The 19,826-nt window shown below is 46.4% G+C and overlaps 1 protein-coding gene, 1 long non-coding RNA gene and 2 other non-coding genes across 5 annotated transcripts in view; 2 read left to right on the top strand and 2 right to left on the bottom strand.

The window, feature by feature from the left end:
• The window catches only part of LOC137302371 (uncharacterized), a 39,506-nt gene extending 37,264 nt beyond the window's left edge, over positions 1-2,242 (bottom strand). Inside the window, exons 1-2 of one of the 2 annotated variants that reach the window (XR_010958446.1) lie at positions 1,617-2,241; positions 1,327-1,518 (exon numbers count right to left, since the gene is read on the bottom strand). This is a non-coding gene — a long non-coding RNA (uncharacterized lncRNA). Of the gene's footprint in view, positions 1-1,326 lie in introns of both variants that reach the window. The other variant, XR_010958445.1, reaches the window with a different exon arrangement.
• Positions 2,243-4,427: 2,185 nt separating this feature from the next.
• LOC137302285 (zona pellucida sperm-binding protein 3-like) lies at positions 4,428-10,712 on the bottom strand. The gene is made up of 9 exons (XM_067971928.1): positions 10,312-10,712; positions 9,300-9,415; positions 9,109-9,212; positions 8,840-9,017; positions 8,628-8,754; positions 8,468-8,547; positions 8,265-8,386; positions 8,058-8,192; positions 4,428-4,552 (listed from the first exon to the last, which is right to left on the bottom strand). The coding sequence occupies exons 1-9, from the start codon at positions 10,495-10,497 to the stop codon at positions 4,428-4,430; spliced, it is 1,173 nt and encodes a 390-aa protein (XP_067828029.1). The 5' UTR covers positions 10,498-10,712.
• Positions 10,713-14,361: 3,649 nt separating this feature from the next.
• trnad-guc (transfer RNA aspartic acid (anticodon GUC)) lies at positions 14,362-14,433 on the top strand. The gene has a single exon. It is a non-coding gene; the product is annotated as a tRNA-Asp (tRNA).
• Positions 14,434-19,543: 5,110 nt separating this feature from the next.
• Positions 19,544-19,625, top strand: trnal-uag (transfer RNA leucine (anticodon UAG)). Its single transcript has one exon. It is a non-coding gene; the product is annotated as a tRNA-Leu (tRNA).
• Positions 19,626-19,826: the final 201 nt, after the last annotated feature.

The following is a 19,826-nucleotide window of genomic DNA, read 5'->3' as shown; positions in this document are numbered from 1 at the left end:
TTGTGGGGACAGGGGACAGGTAGCAGAATGGATAGCAAGCTGATAACAAAACAGAAAAGAGAGCAGGGGTTAATGAGAGTCACTCAGACTGACAAAAGGTGGGAAGTGGTGTTCCACAGGGATCAGTGCTGGGAACACTGTCGTTCACCATTTGCATCAACGGTTTGGACTTGGGAATCGGAAGAACAATTTCAAAATTTGCAGACAACACCAAATTGAGGGATATAGTTAATAGTGAAGAGGACTGCGATAAAATACAGGAAGACATTAATAAACTTGCAGAATGGGCATGTAATTGGCAAATGAATTTCTATATCGATAAGTGTGAGGTGGTACAAATTTAGTAGGAAGAATAAGGAGGCCACATACTTCCTGGATAATAAGAGTCTAAATGGGATAGAGGAGCAAAGTGGGGTCTAGGGGTAGATACACAAATCATTAAATGTAGTGACTCAGGGTCATAAGGCCATAAAAAAGCAAACAAAGCAGTGGGGTTCATTTCCAGAGGAATAGAATTGAAAAGCAGGGAAGTTATGTTAAACTTGTCTAGCACCTTGGTTTGACCACACTGAGCACTGTGCACAGTTCTGGTCTCCATGTTACAAAAAGGATGTAGAGCCACTGGAGAAGGTGCAAAAAAAATTGACAAGGATGATACCAGAACTGAGAGATTATAACTGTCAGGATAGACTGAACAGGCTGGGGCTCTTTTCTCTCGAAAAGAGAAGGCTGAGGGGTGACCTGATAGAGATCTTTAAAATTATGAGGGAGTTTGATAGGGTGGACATCGAGATGTTTCCACTTGTTGGGGAGACCAGAACTATGGGCCATGAATGGAAGATAGTCACTAATAAATCCAGTAAGGAATTCAGGAGGAACTTATTTACCCAGAGAGTGGTTAGAATGTGGAACTTGCTAACACATGGAGTAGTTGAGGTGAATAGCATTGATGCCTTTAAGGGGAAGCTAGATAAGTACATGAGGGAGAAAGGAACAGAAGGATATACAGAAAGGGACAGATGAAGAGGTGCGAGAGGGGCTCGTGTGGAGCATAAACACCAGCACAGACCAGTTGAGCCGAATGGCCTGTTTCTGTGCTGTAAATTCTATGTAATTCTAAATGGTCCATAAATACGGAGAATAAAAGTGGGCCCAGCACTGACCCCTGGGGTAACCACTTCTAACCCTTCTCCAATCTCAGCAACTCCCATTAACCCGGACCCTCTGTTTCCGGTCCCCAGACAACTTTCTCCCCGCACTGTTCCATTTCCTTTTAAACGGCCCACCTGAACAGACTGGGCATTACCCCGGGGATCCCCCAGTTACCTTCACACCGTTGCTCGCCATGTCCCTGATTACACTTGACATCCTTCACAGTCTCATCGAATTGTCTTGGTGCCTCCCGGCCGTGTGAACATCCAAAGAGATTTCCAGTCAGCCTCAAGTATTTTCCAGCAGATTGTTTCAAATCCGGCACGGTTTTCCTCAAAACTCCTGGAAGTTCAGGCATGAATTCTCCTGTAGAAGAAAGTCACATCGTGTTACGGGACGGAAGAATTAACGATCCTTCTGAAGTACTCGGTGTCGGCCTTGGCTCATTTGTAGCACTCTCTCACCTCCAGAATCATAAAGATTGAGGAATAAAGCCCCCCTCCAGAGACCTGAGCACAAAATCTTGGCTCACACTCCAGTGCAGTACTGAGGGAGTGCTGCACTGTCAGAGGTGCCGTCTTTTGCACGAGCCGTTAAACCAGTCCGGCCCCTCAGGTGGATGTAAAAGATCCCACGACACTATTCGAAGAAGAGCAGGGGAGTTCTCCCCGGTGTCCTGGCCAATATTTAATCCTCCACCAACACCTATAAACAGATTATCTGGTCATTTATCACATTGCTGTTTGTGGGATCTTGCTGTGCACAAAATGGCTGCCCACATGACAACAGTGACCTCATTTCCAAAGCCCCCCATTGGCTGCGAGGCTTTGGGTCGTCCTGAGGATGTGACAGGCGCTGGAGAAATGCAAGTTCCCCCTCCCCGGGGCCGCCCTCCGCTCTAATCCCATTGCCCGTCTCTCGGTCCTGTCCCCGGGCTCGGGGACTCTCGGCCGGTCCAGGGCCCTTTAAGAGGGACGCGCCACACTGCGCATGTGCGCCGTTTATTTAAATCAAACCGCGCGATTCAAAGGAAAAGTGACGTCAGTTTCCGTCACAATAAAAACCGCTCGTTCTCAACCGAAAAAACGGAAAGTTTGTCTCGCGACACAACAGGAAGCGGCCGCTGATCCGGCGGGTGATGTGCGCATGTGCGAACATTCTCCCAGAGTACAGTGCGGCCTGTCTCACAGATGGGGCCTTTTCTCTGCCGCTCTGCATTGTGGGAGATTCGGCCGCCATGACGGGCCCGGGTCACCGAGTTCATCCAATCACAGGTGAAGCTTCCCGGATTGGTGGAACCGACAGAGTGCAGGTGGTCTGTGGAGCGAGAGAATCTCTGAGAAGAGGGGCAGCCAATTGGGGAAATCACAGGAGGTGGTGACCGGTCATAAACCCAATCGGTGAATGACGGATTGAACCAAGGAAAGGAATGAAGAAACTCGACTGGGACCTGTGGGAACAGGCGGACTAATAAATTTAACCCGTGTCCAGTTCAGGTCACCACATTACAGGAAAGATGGGATTGGACCAGAGAGGGTCCAGAGGAGATTTACAAGGATGGTCCAGGACTGGAGAATTTTAGCTGTGAGGAAGGATTGGATCGGCTGGAGTTGTTTTCATTGAAACAGAGGAGGCTGAGGGGGGATTTAATTGAGGTGTTTAAATTATTGAGGGACAGACGAACTGCATCACTTCCAAAACAGCAGCTCACCACCACCTTCTCAAGGGCAATTTCGGATGGGCAATAAATTCTGGCCTTGCCAGCAAAGCCCACATCTCATGAACAAATAAAAAACGGATATTAAGGTCCTATTTCCCTTAGCAGAGAGGCCAATAACCAGGGAGCATATATTTCAAGTAATTGGTAGAAGGATTAGAGGGGATCTGTGGATAATTTTTTTTCACCCAGAGGGTGGGTTTCTGCCTCTACCACCCTTTCAGCCAGAGGTTTGGACCTTACTGGCTGAAAGGGTGGTCGAGGCCGAAACCCACATCGCTTTTTAAAAATACTTGGATGTGCACTTGAAGTGCCGTCACCTGCAAGGCTGCGGACCAAGACCAAGAGTGCGATTAGGCTGGAGAGCTCTTTTTCAGCTGGCACTGACACAATGGGCCGAATAGCCTCCTTCTGTGCTGTAAATTTCTATCATTCTATAACCCCTTGGGTCAAATGTGACATGATACATGTTTATGGTTCAAAAAAAATCTTTACAGAGAGGGAAGGGACAATGTAGAGTTCTGCCCGACAGTGTTATTGACAGAGACTCCATGAATTATTTTAAACGGGAGTATAGAAACATAGAAAATAGGAGCAAGAGTAGGCCATTCAGCCCTTCGGGCCTGCTCCACCATTCAAAATGATCATGGCTGATTTTCTAACTCAGTATCCTGTTCCCACTTTTCCCCCTTACCCCTTTACCATTAATAAATATATCTACCTCCTTCTTGAATACATCTAATGACTTGGCCTCCACTGCGTTCTGTGGTAGAGAATTCCACAGGTTCACCACCCTCTGAGTGAAGAAATTTCTCCTCATCTCTGTTCTAAATGGCATACCCCGTATCCTGAGAATGTGACCCCTGGTTCTGGACTCCCCAGCCATCGGGAACATCCTCCCTGCATCTCGTCCTGCTGGAATTTTATATGTTTTGATGAGATCACCTCTCATTCTTCTAAACTCTACTGAATATAGACCTAGTCGACCCAATCTCTCCTCATACGTCAGTCCTGCCATCCCAGGAATCAGTCCGGTAAACCTTCATTGCACTCCTTCCATGGCAAGGACATCCTTCCTCAGATAAGGAGACCAAAACTGCACACAATACTCCAGATGTTGTCTCACCAAGACCCGTATAACTGCAGTAAGACATCCCTGTTCCTATACTCAAATCCTCTTGCAATGAAGGCCAACATACCATTCGCCTTCCTAACTGTTTGCTGCACCTGAATGCTCGCTTTCAGCGACTGGCGGACAAGGACACCCAGGTCTCGTTGCACCTCCCCTTTTCCAAATCTATCTCCATTCAGATAATAATCTGCCTTTCTGTTTTTACAACCAAAGTGGATAACCTCACATTTATTCATGTTATATTGCATCTGCCATGTTCTTGCCCACTCACACAACTTGTCTAAATCACATTGGAACCTCTTTCCATCCTCCTCACAGCTCACATTCCACCCCAGCTTTGTGTCGTGTCCAGGGACCTTGGAACAGAGGAACATTAAATTGGATGAGGAGCAAGAGGAAAGTCACCTGTTTCTGTGCTGTAAGATCCTAAGCTTCATTGAGAATGAATTCTTTAAGCATTCCTACATAGTATTTTTTTGCAACATAGTAAACAAAATCCCAAAGTAGTTCTCCTGGTGTCCTGGCCAGTATATCTAGTTTGTAAAGTCTCCCTGAAATGTTTACATGTAAATCAGACAACAGTCAGAAGAGGGTAGGATGGACCTACACTACACTTGAATGTATTGTCATCTATTGGGTTTAAAGTTTCCGAACACTATTTATCAATAGTGTGAGGAAACTGAGAGTGAAAGTGAGGAGGGGCCGTCTGACTGCAGTTTCCACTGGAAGAAAAATCACCTTGTGTGTAGTGAGCAGAAATGAATTGCTATTGTTAAAAGTTCCCACTAACTTATTGTTATTCTACTTTAACAGAACAAGCCTGGATCTCCTGCTATGTTTAAACACTAAACTTCAGTGATTATAGCTCAAGTAAAATATTACCATGATTTGATTTAAATGGAGGCGTGGTCTCCACCTGCCAAAGAATGTTGTCTGAAGCGAGGGTGTTTACTGCTAACAGCTCCCATCCTGTTTAATAGGCCCCCTGAATGTCTGATTTACCAAAAAGAAAAACCCAGCTCAGTAAAGTTAAACATTCTCTTATTAATCTGAAGAACATTTTATGAACAAATTTCAATATTTCAAAGTAAAGGGTGTCCCAGACATGGATTGGACCCAATTCACTGTAAAGTTATAAAAACAGCCAGTTTAGCGACCAGGGGACAGAACCTAAAAATTAGAATCAGGACTTTCAGGAGTGAAGTGAAGAGACACTTCTACACGTAAAGAGTGGGAGAAGTTAGGAACACTCTTCCACAAAGGGCAGTTGATGCAAGCTCAATTGTTAAATCTATTATCTCAGAATAAAATTTTGTTAACCAAAAGGTAAGTGATATGACTAAGGCAGGTATATGGAGTTATAGAGTCATAGAGTTATACAGCACGGATAGAGGCCCTTCGGCCCATCGTGTCCGCGCCGGCCATCAAGCCCAGTCTAATCTAATCCCATATTCCAGCATTTGGGCCGTAGCCTTGTATGCTATGGCATTTCAAGTGCTCATCCAAATGCTTCTTGAATGTTGTGAGGGTTCCTGCCTCCACAACCCTCTCAGGCAGTGAGTTCCAGACTCCAACCACCCTCTGGGTGAAAAATTTCTTTCTCAAATCCCCTCTAAACCTCCCGCCTTTTACCTTGAATCTATGCCCCCTTGTTATAAAACCCTCAACGAAGGGAAAAAGCTCCTTAGTATCCATCCTATCTATGCCCCTCATAATTTTGTACACCTCAATCATGTCCCCCCTCAGCCTCCTCTGCTCCAAGGAAAACAAACCCAATCTTCCCAGTCTCTCTTCATAGCTGAAGCACTCCAGCCCTGGTAACATCCTGGTGAATCTCCTCTGCACCCTCTCCAAATCGATCACATCCTTCCTGTAGTGCAGCGACCAGAACTGCACACAGTACTCCAGCTGTGGCCTGACCAGTGTTTTATACAGCTCCATCATAACCTCCTTGCTCTTATATTCTATGCCTCGGCTAATAAAGGCAAGTATCCCATATGCCTTCTTTACCACCTTATCTACCTGTTCTGCCGCCTTCAGGGATCTGTGAACTTGCACACCAAGATCCCTCTGACCCTCTGTCTTGCCTAGGGTCTTCCCATTCATTGTGTATTTCCTTGCCTTGTTAGTCCCTCCAAAGTGCATCACCTCGCACTTTTCCGGGTTAAATTCCATTTGCCACTGTTCCGCCCATCTGACCAACCCATCGATATCGTCCTAAGACTGAGGCTATCCTCCTCGCTATTTACCACCCTACCAATTTTTGTATCATCAGCGAACTTACTGATCATACCTTTTACATTCATATCCATGTCGTTAATGTAGACCACAAACAGCAAGGGCCCCAGCACAGATCCCTGTGGTACCCCACTGGCCACAGGCTTCCAGTCACAAAAACAACCTTCGACCATCACCCTCTGCCTTCTGCCACTAAGCCAGTTTTGTATCCAAAGTGCCAAGGCACCCTGGATTCCATGGGCTCGTACCTTCTTGACCAGTCTCCTGTGGGGGACTTTATCGAAGGCCTTACTGAAATCCACGTATACCACATCCACTGCGTTACCCTCATCCAGACGCCTAGTCACCCCCTCAAAAAATTCAATCAAATTAGTCAGACATGATCTTCCCTTGACAAAGCCATGTTGACTATCCCTGATTAATCCTTGCTTCTCCAAGTGGAGACTAATTTTGTCCTTCAGAATTTTTTCCAATAATTTTCCTACCACTGATGTTAGGCTCACTGGCCTGTAGTTCCCCGGTTTTTCCCTACTCCCCTTCTTGAATAATAGTACTACATTAGCGGTTCTCCAGTCCTCTGGCACATCCCCTGTGGCCAGAGAGGTTCTGAATATATGTGTTACAGCTCCCGCAATCTCCTCCTTTGCCTCACACAGTAGCCTGGGATACATTTCGTCCGGGCCTGGGGATTTATTCATTTTTAGGCCTGCTAAAACCGCCAATACCTCTTCCCGCTCGATGTTATGTCACAGATCAACCATGATCTCATTGAATGGTGGACCAGGCTCAAGGGGCGAAATGGCCTAATCCTGTTCCTGTGACCACCCCTCAAATACAGTGAACGATAAATAATGTAATCTGAAAATAGGACTAACTACATACAATAAAATCCTGAGGGCCTGTCGTGAGGGGAAGCTGAAGATATCGAAACTTCAGCCTGTGCTCACAAGAAGACAGGTGAAATTCACATCCAACAGAGTTAAAACACAACCGCTGGGCTCCCCATCCCTCACACTCTCACTGTGCCTGTACCCAATGGGCACAACATTGCCTCCCGTGTACATATTTACACTGAGCATTTGAAATCTACCCGGAGTCCCAGCCCCACTAAACAAGAATCTTTACACCAGGGGCAGAGATCTTCAATCTTGGAAGAGAGTTCCAAGGCCACTGACTGTCAATTGTATTGGTGTTTGGACAATTAGATCCGAACGGGAAAGTTTAACTGGAGTTTGGAGCCCGTGTGGGGATTCGAGTGATCAATGACTGCAGAGCACCAAGGGAATGATTGGGCAGTCAACCAGCCGGCACCAGTACCTCAGGCCAGTCCCACTGTCCCTTTAAAGTTCATTGACCTGCACAATGAGGGCCTGGCAAGCCTTCACCCATTGCTGCAGCCATCCCTGGACTGGGTCTGGATACACTATTACCAACCATTCTGCAACTACTTACATGGACCCATTAAAACCCATTTCACTAACAGGAGGAACTGTGGAGGAGTGCAGAGTGTTACGAACAGTATTGAGCACTCATTGCATGCTGATTGGAGCCAGATAATGAAAAATGAGCAACCAGCCATTAGAAGATACAAGTAGTCACTGATTTATTGGTCATTTGATAACTAGTTGAACTGGGTTTGCTTGTGTTTCCTGTACAGGAACAAGGCGATCAAAGAAGCAGAGATCAGAGAGACAGCGGTCACAGTCAGGGCCAGGATCAGGACCACCTCAGACTCCACACCTAAAAAGCAACAAGAAACCAATGGTCAGTGAAGGAAATACTGAGGGGAAAATGGAAACTAGCAGTCGGCCAACTCACCACCCGGAGACCTCTCCTGCATCCTTTGCTCAACCTCATTAAGGGGCTCAGTTGCCACGTCTGTCACATAAGGATCCAGAATGACCAGGGGTCCAAGTGAGGCCTCACCCTCCCACTTCAATTCAGCATCATTCCCTGCAATATCAAACATTCCAGTTAGAGAGGGTAAAGGGTGACCTCCAACAATCAAGAGGATCAATGTCCTACCAGGTCCAGATACAAGATCCCTCCTTCCTCTGGAATCAAGTCGGAATTCCCTCGTGGCACTGCAGTTACCCAGATGACAACAGGCACACACGTCATTGTTGGATTCTTCCAATGGGGTCCAGCTAAACCAGAGAATCTGTTTATCAACCAGGTTGTCCATCACCCTTTAATCAACACATCCCTGAGCGAGAGAGGGAACTTACATATTCTGGAAAATACAAGCTTTGTTCATGGAATCTCTCCGATCCACTGCAGCAACTTTCAGGTGACAGGTGATGAAAATCTGAGGGACACATTCAATACAAGTTGTTATTTGGTGACCTCCTCCCAACATGGGGAACCCAATGTTTGGCTTCCTCTTACCAAGGAACGGTCATCTCCAAAGAAGCGGAACGCATCCAGGTCAAACTGGAGTTTGTCCAGCTCACGTTCACCTCTTGGCAACACAAAGGTTGAAAAGGAGTCCTCAGTTTTGCTGTCCAGGAGGCAACTGAAGAAAGATTAAAAAAGGGACAAAGTGAATTTAGTGAACCCATTGAGACATAACCAGCTGGAGAAAGCAGAGAGCTCCTTACCCATGGGAGTCAATGATATTGTATCTTGGGGTGGAATCCTTGTCTGGGCTCAATGTAGCTGCACAGCTGTCAATGTAGAGCTTCAAGGGCATGTGGTTGGTCATTGAAACAGAGGCCTCAATGTGAATTAGGTCACCCAGGTAGTAGACAGTCGAGGTGCGCTCTGTAAGCCAGTCATCTGAAGTACAAGAGGACAAGGGTTGGAGACAGTGGGTGAAACTCCTAGTGGGAGACCACAGAAAAGCACTCCCCATCCACCCATCACATACCGTTCATAAGACGCAGTGAGAATGACAGAAGCCCTTCTCCAGACTTGGTCGAGCTGAATGGGATCCAGGTGGGCTTGATAGGGTCACTGCTCACATTGCCCTTCCTGGAAGGACAGGAGAGTAATTTCAGGACAACTTCAGAGAACTGCACCTGCTGTAGACCTTATTTGCCACAGAGTAAAGATTCTTACCTAAAATAATGGCACTCAATTGGAATGATGGCTCCATTCGTTCTCACAATGACAGATCCATGAGCATTTGGGGTGTGGTTCAGGTGGGTGGTGTAGACCAGGAAATCGCCAGCCATCTGAAAGACATCAGGTTAAGGAATGAAGAGCTGGTCTCATTGGACAAAAGCTATTTCTGGTCATTTTCCTGCCCTGTTAAGCAGCAGTTTGAGGGGTTTCTGCTGTTCCTCAATGACACATGATTGAAGCAGCTCCACCATTGGTTGAAGTTCCCTCGAGCAGCCTCTGTTACTCTGCTCAGTCCACTTTCTATTACAGGGGACTTCAGGCCTGCAGTCAGAAACCCTGAAATGATTGGCACTGCCAGATTTGATGAGCATTCTTTCCCATATAGAATAGAGCTTTAACCTTAAGGGGCTTCAAGTTAACCCTGATATGGAGCACAAAACAACATCACTTTTAAATCTCATCTGTGTCCGTGGAATCAAGGGGATTGGCAGGAGTAATAACCAAAAGTGGAGTTCCCCTTTAATACATTGTATCCCAATTATTATTCCACTTGTTTCATTTTTCAAGAGAAGTCTCAACAGGAACTTCCACATTGAACATTCATTGACCACAAGTTGAGGCAACAGGCCTGAATATCCACGAGAAGGCACGGAAAAGATAAATCAATTGAGGCACAAAAGAACAGACTGGTTTGGAGGAATGTCATTAAAGGTTCAAGGTCAATAGAACTGAATCTCAGAGTTAGAGAGTAGTAATGACCCATTTAAGAAAGATGCAGTCCCTCAGTGACAAGTTGAAGTTCTTTTTAAATATAAAGCTAAGATTAACAGGTCAATATAAAGTAGTAGTTTCACACAGGGTGATATTCAACAGTGGGCAAGAATTTATACACAGATTTCATTCAGGGATCTCCTCAGTGGCTGGAGTTTCAGCCGACGTTAATGAATTCAGAGTGGACAGTAAACTACACAGTGAAATTAGAGCAAGAGTTGAGGAATCACATTACCTGCAATCTGCTGCCACATTCATGGAGCCCATAGTCAAAGAGGACAGTGTGGTTCTGAGAGTGGATCCCAGTTGGCCGACAACCTGCTGTCCCCAGGGTCAGGTCAGCAGCTTTAATCAGGTGCCTGGTTCCAAATAAATCCATGTCTACCCTCACCAGCAGGTTCTGCTCTCCACACTGCACCATCACAGTCTGCAGTGGAGACAGACTTCTCCCCTCAGACACACTGAAATGGGAACCAAAGGGAGGCACAGGGAGAGGGACTCTCTGGGGCACAGGGGTGGGTTTTACTCTTCTCCATGGAAATCTCTGGCCTCGAAACTGTTCCCAAATATCAGAGCAACAAACCACTCCAACTAACACCAGCACCGAGAACAAAGCTCTCACTACAAAATCCCCCATGATACCAAACAACTCAACTATTCATTTACCCACCAACCAACACCTTTTATACACTGCAGTCACCTGACTCCAATTCAATGAGTCGCTGTTGTGATACGATTGGATGTCTTTCAGAAAAAAACTCAATATCTTTCTGATCCTCCTTTCATTCAATCACTTCCATTGTCCTATTTCATAAGTTTCTTTAGAAAAATAAGCAAAAAAGAAAAGAAAAAAGACGGAGGGAGAGAGCGGTGCAACTGCGTACAGCGATACAGAGAGACACCAGCAGAGGCAGGTAGAGAGCGGTGTAACTGAGTGCAGAGATAAAGAGAGACACCAGCAGAGGGAGGTAGAGAGCGGTGTAACTGAGTACGGAGATAAAGAGAGACACCAGCAGAGGGAGGTAGAGAGCGGTGTAACTGGGTACAGAGATGCAGAGAGACACCAGCAGAGTGTCCAGGAAACCAACCTTTTATCTGAAATCTGAGGCGAGATCTAAACTGCACAGTGTAGAGGAAGCATTACTGTGTATCTAACGCGTGTTGTACCTGCCGTGTGAGTGTTTGATTTGACAGTGTAGAGGGAGCTACATCTGCATATAACCCGTGCTGTACCTTCCCTGGGAGTGTTTGATGTCACAGTGTGGAGGGAGCTTTGCTCCCTATCTGACCTGGAACTGCCCTTCTGCAACTGGAAAGTTTCTCCTTCTTTACTCTTTGAAAACCCTTCACAATTTTGAACACCTCTATCACATCTCCACTTTATGTTCTCTGTTCTAAGGAGAACAGCCCCAGTTTATCCAGTCTCTCCACAGAACTGAAGTCCCTCATTCCTGGCACCATTCTAGTAAATCTCCTCTGCATCTTCTCTAAGGCCTTGACATCCTTCCTAATGTTTGGTGCCCAGCATTGAACACAATACTCCAGCTGAGGCCTAACCAGTGTTTTATCAAGATTTTGTATTAATTCCTTCCTTTGTATTCTGTGCCTCAATTAATAAAGCCAAGGGCCCCACTTGCTTTTTTTAACAGCCTTCTCAATTTGTCCTGCCACATTCAAAGATTTGTGTAACTACACCCCCAGGTCTCTCTATTCGTCCACTCCATTTAAAATTGTTCCATTTAGTTTACATTACATCTCCTCATTCTTCCTACCAAAATGTATCGCTTCACAATTCTCTGTATTAAATTTCATCTGCCATGTTTCTACCCATTTCACCAGTCTGTCCATGTCCTCCTGAAGTCTGTTACTATCCTCAACATTGTTTATTACATTTCTGAGTTTCCTGTCATCTGCAAACTTTGAAATTATACCCTGTACACCCAAGTCCCGGTCATTAATATATATCAAAAAGAGCAGTGGTCCTAATACCGAGCCCTGGGGGACACCACTGTATACTTGCCTCCAGTCTGAAAAACAACCGTTCACCACTACTCTCTGTTTACTGCTCCTTAGCCAATTTTGTATCCACGCTGCCATTGTCCCTTTAATCCCATGGGCTTCAATTTTGCTGACAAGTCTATTATGTGATACTTTATCCTCCCTTAATCTCTCACTGCATAGAAACTCCCCGACCCATATTCATGGCCACCCCCTCGACCTTGCCATCTCACGTGGCCTCTCTACTCCCATCGTCTCAATCATGGATAAGGCCATCTCTGATCACTTCCTTGTAACCCTCTCCACCCATATGGATTCATAGAATCATAGCAAGGTTACAGCACGGAAGGAGGCCATTCGGCCCATCGAGTGATTACCGGCTCTATGGAAGATCAATCCATGCAGTCCCACTCCGCCAATGCACATCACAGAATGAACTCAGGAATCCCATCCCACTTTCTATGGGTCGGGGAGTTTCTATGCAGGGAGAGATTACGGGAGGATAAAGTATCACATAATAGACTTGTTAGCAAAACAGGCTGCGGTTATGGTGCAGACTGGGATCCAGGGCTGAGGCTGTGGTCATCAGTTAGTCTGGGAGTGGCACAATCTGGTTCATGACTCGCCGGGTGTGAGAGTAACACCAAGGAGTCAGGCTGGCGTTTAGAAGTGTGTGGGTTCCAGCTCCCAGTGTTTCCAGAATGTTCTGTGTGTGTTTCACTGAGACTCGGGCTTTACAGTAAATAATAAAAGGATTGTAGACAAATACTTGGCCATGAGCTGCTGAGTGACCTGTCGGGAGATTGTTGCTTGCTTCCCTTCAGCTTGTGGGACTGTGTTTTTGGTGCACTGTCCCTTTAAGAGCTGTGGTCTGCCTCATTTCTCAGTGTGATTGTGGGACTGACACAGAAGCGAGGGAGGAAGCAGCAGCCATTGCTCGGACTGCAGGCAAATTGGGAGGCTGGGATTAAAAGGCTGTTATTCCTACACCGGGAGTTGAACCCACGCCACCTGCAGGAAAACCAGGAATCCTAACCACCAGACCACATGGGAATGGAAGGAGGAATCAACAGGAAGGGCACTGAGACAACACCCAGAAGGTTAAGGCGCGATTTAATGTCGGTGTTCACAATTATGAAAGGTTTTGACAGACGAAATAAGGAGAAACTGTTTCCAGTGATGGGAGGGTTAATAACCAGAGGACACAGATTAAAAATAAATGGGAAAAAAAGCCACGGGCGGGAGGAATGAGGAGAGATTTTTTTACGCAGCGAGTTTTTATGATCGGGAATGCACTGCCTGAAAGGGAGGTGGAAGCAGGTTCAATAGTAACTTTCGAAAGGGAATTGGATAAATACTTGACCGGAAAAAATTCACAGGGCTGTGGGGAAAGAGCCGGGGAGTGGGACTAACCCACTTCCTTCTGTGTTCATCCCTGGAAAAAACTCTCCCCCCAAGTCACTTACAACGGCACTTTCAAATTCCCAACTGTCTATTCTTTGGCCATTCATCGCCAGATCTGGCTGAACCACATAAAGCACTATCGGGTCCTGTCTCCTCTGACAAAACTGCTCACTATTCCAGGATCATCCTGGAATGTAAAGATAACCCCCGGATTCTCTTCACTACAAACCATCTTCTTAAGCCCCTCTGCCATCCCCTCTCCACCCTCACCTCCAACAACAAGTGCGAGGAGCTCATGGACTTCTTTGTCACTAAGATTGAGACCATCCATTCAGCTGCCTCTGCCGTTCCCCTCCCTTCCCCGAGCCCACCAAGTTTCTCTCCTATCTCCCCTCATGCCCTCTCTGAGCTCAACTTGACCATGAGACCCACCTCCTGCTCCCTCGACCCTATTCCCTCCAAACTTCTGAATACACAACCTCCTTTCCTGGCCCCATGTTTGCTGACATTGTTAACGGTCCCCTCTCCTCAGGTACTGCCCCCTCCTCATCAAATCTGCCGTCATCACCCTCCTTCTCAAAAGACACACACTTGACCCTCTGTCCTTTCAAAAGACCGCCCCATCTCCCACCTCCCTTTCCTCTCCAAAGTCCTTCAATGCCTCCTAAATCCGTGTCCATCTTTCCCACAACACCATGTTTGAATCCCTCCAATCAGGCTTCCACTCCTGCCACAGTACTGAAACGACCCTTGTCAAATTCACAAATTACATCCTCTGTGACTGTGTCGAGGGAGATTTCATCTTGATCGAACCCTTGATCGAACCAGATTCACTGAAATGTGAAGCATCTGTGGTGAATGTACGTTAAAAGCCTGCACCACTTCCTCGTTAGTATAGTGGTGAGTATCCCCGCCTGTCACGCGGGAGACCGGGGTTCAATTCCCCGACGAGGAGGTTATTGCTGCTTTCGAAGCTTCACTTTCATTTATCTGCAATATTGGATGTTGAAAATACAATGAAAAACTGACTCGGCCTTTCCCACTTCTCCAATTTGATTTCACAGCGATTTTAAAAATCTGCTCTCTGCCTCACGCTCGATGTGAGAACCACAATGATGGGCAAGAAATAAAACGCAGAATCGCGCTGTCACCAGCCCGAAACAGATCATCCTGGAATGCAAAGATATCCCCGGTATCTCTTCTCGAGACAAAACGACTTATTGGACCCCCCCCCAACCCTGCCTCCTCCACCCTCACCACAAAAATTGCGAGGAGCTCATGGACTATTCTGTCACTAAGATTGAGACCATCTGTTCAGCTTCCGCTCCAGTGGAAAACTCTCCAGTTTCTGGAGTCATACCGAGCACAAAAGTACCCGCGACATCGACCACCGAGAAGGAAAAGGGCAGCAGGTGCACGGGAACAACACCACCTGCACATCCCTTTCAATTCACACACCATCCTGACTTGGAAGTTCATCGTCGCTGCGTCAAAATCCTGGAACACCCCATCTGACAGCACTGTGGGTGAACCTTCACCACACAGACTGCAGCGGTTGAAGAAGGAGGCTCACCACCACCTTCTCAAGGGCAATTAGGGATGAGCAATACCTGCTGGCCTTGCCAGCAATGCCCACATCCCATGAAAGAATTTTAAAAATCGTCCAAATTACCTATGGTCTGTCTCTCCGTATGTCTAAGTTACTGTATGTTCATATGTATGTGTGTGTTTCTTTGTGTAGGTGTGTCTTTCTGTGTGTGTATGTATCTGTCTGTCGATGCATGCGTGTGTCTGTGTGTGTCTCACATTTTCCATGTTTTCCTGAATGCATCTGTTTCTCCTTCTTTCTCTCCCACTATCTCCCGCGCTCCCCACATAATTTTACTCTGGACATAATCGAACAAAGAGAAGATCTTCCGAGTCTGCTTTCTCATCTGCGCCTGTTCCGAGACCTGTCTCTCTCTGCATCTCCGTCTTTCAACAGTGGCCCATGGAAAATTAAAAAAACTGTCATCAAATAGTAGTTCAAAAAGAGTCAGTAAAACATGAAGCATCTGTGGTGAATGAACGATCACAACCAGCATCAATTCCTCGTTAGTATAGTGGTGAGTATCCCCGCCTGTCACGCGGGCGACCGGGGTTCAATTCCCCAACGAGGAGGTTATTGCTGCTTTCGAAGCTTCACTTTAATTTATGTTGGATGTTGAAAATACAAAGAAAAACTAACTCGGCCTTTCCCACTTCCACAATTTGATTCCACAGTGATTTTAAAATCTGCTCTCTGCCTCACGCTTCAGCTCGATGTCAGAACCACAATGATCGACAAAAAATAAAATGCAGAATCGCACTGTGGACAGACCGGGTCTGAGTCACCAGCCCGAGACAGGGAGAGACCAATCGACAGAGAGAGAGAGAGACATTCAGAAAGAAAAAAGACGGAGATACAGAGAGAGACAGGTCTCGGAACAGGCGCAGATGAGAAAACCGACTCGGAAGATCTCACATACAGCAATGAAAAGGATGCATGTTTCAGTGAATCTATTTTAACGACTTCTTTGATGACAGTTTGTTTAACTTTCCACGCACCACTGTTGAAAGAAGACTTATGTTCTATCTCTTTGTTAGTCAAGGTCCAGAGAAAAATTATGTGGGGAACAGGGAAAAAGTGACAGAAAGAAAGAAAGAGAGAGACACTCAGAAACGGGTAGAAAAAGTGAGACACACGCAGACATATTCACACATACACAAACACACACATCCATAGCTACATACACACTCACACACAGACACACCGCATGTACACACAAACATACACCCTCCAATAACCTGAAATTAACACAGGACGACTTGCCAAACAGCAGAAGCAGCATGCTGCAGACAGAGCTAAGCGATCCCACAACCAACGGATCTTCTGCAGTCCTGCCACACCCAGTTGTGAATGGTGGTGGTCAATTAAACAACGAACGGGAGGAGGCTCTGTGAACATCCCCATCCTCAATGATGGTAAAGCCCAGCACGTGAGTGCAAAAGACAAGGCTGAACTGTGAGCAACCATCTTCAGCCAGAAGTGCCGAGTGGATGATCCATCTCGGCCTCCTCCCGATATCCCCACCATCACAGAAGCAATTCTTAGATCGAGGTGAAGAGTGACGCGGAGAGCAGATTTTAAAACCGCTGGACTATCAGTTCATTTAAATTGAGGAAAGTGGGAATCTCCGAGTCAGTTTCACACTGCATTTTCCACATCCAATGTTGCAGATAAAAACTTTGACAGGCGGCGAAAATTTAACGTCCTCGTCGGGGAATTGGACCCCGGTCTCCGGCGTGACAGGGGGGGATACTCACCACTAGACTAACGATGAATTACTGCATTGATTCTACACTCACCCCAGATGGTGTTAAAAATGCTTCATGTGTCAGTGAATTTCTTCAACGATTTATTTGATGACAGTTTGTTTAATTTTCCACGGGCCACTGTTGAAAGAACCTTTTACATTTCCTTCTCTTTGTTAGACAACGAACAACTGACTCTGTCTTTCTTTCGTTCTTTCTCTCTATTATCGTGGTGAGCATTTATAAGACGCCAACTTTTAATTTTATGTCTTCGCCGAGCTTCTTCCTAAAAAAAACTACAGAGAAAAATAAACAGCTGATTGTCGCTTTCAGAATATTATTGAACAGAGACTGTTTGGAGACTGGATGCAGAGCGATTGTGATTTTAACTGACTCGTGGTTAAGGTGACAGATTAAAATTTCATTCATTTCCCTCGCACAGGTTCGAATCTGAGAGACTTCAGATCCCGTCATTTATCAACGTGTTCATCTCTGCGTTTCAAAATTCAACAGGTTTCTTGTGGAATTAATAATTCTGAAGTGAATTAAAATTCCACAGCATTGAACACCTCGAGTTTTATGCTCATTGATCTGTGAGATTTCACGAAATCTACCACAGAAATAGAACAAAAATCAGCCAAATTATCCATGTTCTGTCTCTCCATATTTCTGAGTCACTCCATGTGTATGCATGTCTGTGTCCATCTGTCTGTGTATGTGCCTCATATTTTCTATGTTTTCTTGAGTCGGTCTTTCTCTGTCTCACTCTCTCCCGCACTCCCCACATCATGATCCAACATGAGACGGAAAGTGGTCGGTAATTCTTCTTTCAACAGTGGTCCGTGGAAAGTTAAACAAACTGTCATCAAAAGAATAGTTCAAACAGATTTACTGAAACGTGAAGCATCTGTGGTGAACGGACATCCCCTTCCGGCACCAGTTCCTCGTTAGTATCATGGTGAGTATCAGTGTCTATCACCCTGGAGACTGGGGTCAATTCCCCGACGGGAAGGTCTGCCTTTAGAAGCTTCACTTTCATTTATCAGCAATATTGGATGAAGAAAATACGGTGAAAAACGGACTCGGACTTTTTCACTTTCTCCGATTTAATTTCACTGATCTCCGAACAGATTTTAAAATCCTCACCTCGATGACAGAACCACAATAATGAGGAAGAAATAAAACGCAGAATCTCGCTGTGAACAGACCCGGGCGAATTCACCAGCCCGAAACAGAGAGAGACAGAAAACTGCTCATTATTCCAGGATTATCCAGGAATCCAAAGATACCCCCGGTGTCTCTTCTCGACCACAAACCGACTTCTTGCACCACCTGCCTCCTCCACCCTCACCACTAAAATTGCGAGGAGCTCCTGGACTATTTTGTCACAAAGATTGAGACCATCCGTTCAGCTGCCGCTCCAGTGGAAAACTCTCCAGTGGCTGGAGTCAGACGGAGCACAAAAGAAGATGGTAGTGGTTGTTGGAGGCCAATCATCTCAGCCCCAGGACATTGCTGCAGGAGTTCCTCAGGGCAGTGTCTTTGGCCCAACCATCTTCAGCTGTTTCATCAATGACCTTTCCCCCATCATAAGGTCAGAAATGGGGATGTTTGCTGATGATTGCGCAGTGTTCAGTTCCATTCGCAAACCCACAGATAAGAAGCAGTCCGTGCCCACATGCAGCAAGACCTGGACAATATCCAGGCTTGGGCTCATAAGTAGCAAGTAACATTCATGCCAGACAATTGCCAGGCAATGACAATCTCCAACAAGAGAGAGTCTGACCACCTCCCCTTGACATTCAACGGCACTACCATCGCCGAATCCCCCACCATCAACATCCTGGGTGTCGCCATTGACCAGAAACTTAACTGGACCAGCCATATAAATACTGTGGCTACACGATTAGGCCAGAAGCTGGGTATTCTGTGGTGAGTGACCCACCTCCGGACTCCCCAAAGCCTTTCCACCATCGACAAGGCACAAGTCAGGAGTGTGATGAAATACTCTCCACTTGCCTGGATGAGTGCAGCTCCAACAACACTCAAGAAGCTCGACACCATCCAGGACAAAGTCGCCCACTTGATTGGCACCCCATCCACCAACCTAAACATTCACTCCCTTCACCACCGGCGCACTGTGGCTGCAGTGTGTACCATCCACAGGATGCACTGCAGCAACTCGCCAAGGCTTCTTCGACAGCACCTCCCAAACCCACGACCTCTAACATATAGAAGGACAAGGGCAGCAGGCACATGGAATAACACCACCTGCACGTTCCCCTCCAAGTCACACACCATCCCAACTTGGAAATATATCACCGTTCCTTCATCGTCGCTGGGTCAAAATCCTGGAACTCCCTACCTAACAGCACTGTGGGAGAACCTTCACCACATGGACTGCAACGGTTCAAGAAGGCGGCTCACCACCACCTTCTCAAGGGCAATTCGGGATGGGCAATAAATGGTGGCCTCGCCAGCGACGCCCACATCCCATGAACGATTAAAAAAAGGCAATAATGGCGCGGCTGGGATACAAAGCCATGCTGGCAAAGCTCAATGGATTAGCAGTCCATCACCTCAACCACTCAGCCACCTGGTCGCAAGAACAGTGCAAAGAAAGCCCTTTTATTTGATTCTTTCAAGGCAAAAATCTTGGACTCAAAGGTCAGAGTCGGAAAGCCGCTTTTCAATCACCAGTTCCGAGATTCTAGACAACACCCTTGTGAAATGGTAGCGTGGCCGAGCGGTCTAAGGCGCTGGATTTAGGCTCCAGTCTCTGCGGGGGCGTGGGTTCGAATCCCACCGCTGCCATAATTTGAGCTGTTAATTATTTTACCCTCATCACCAAAATCTTTCTTTTCTCAGCAGTGTCATGCGTGCCATTAATGTTGTTGGGGCACAACTGCCACACCTGATGTACATCGTCGTGATCGTTTTGTGGTTGACACTCTGCGTTGTGGTCGCAGTAACATCGGTGCGAATCCGAGTCTCCACAGAGTTTCATTTACCGAT

This window comes from Heptranchias perlo, chromosome 35, assembly GCF_035084215.1.
Source record: "Heptranchias perlo isolate sHepPer1 chromosome 35, sHepPer1.hap1, whole genome shotgun sequence".
In the NCBI taxonomy this organism is placed as follows: domain Eukaryota; kingdom Metazoa; phylum Chordata; class Chondrichthyes; order Hexanchiformes; family Hexanchidae; genus Heptranchias; species Heptranchias perlo.
Note: the sequence above shows the minus strand (reverse complement) of the source record. Positions and strands in the feature narration are given on the sequence as shown.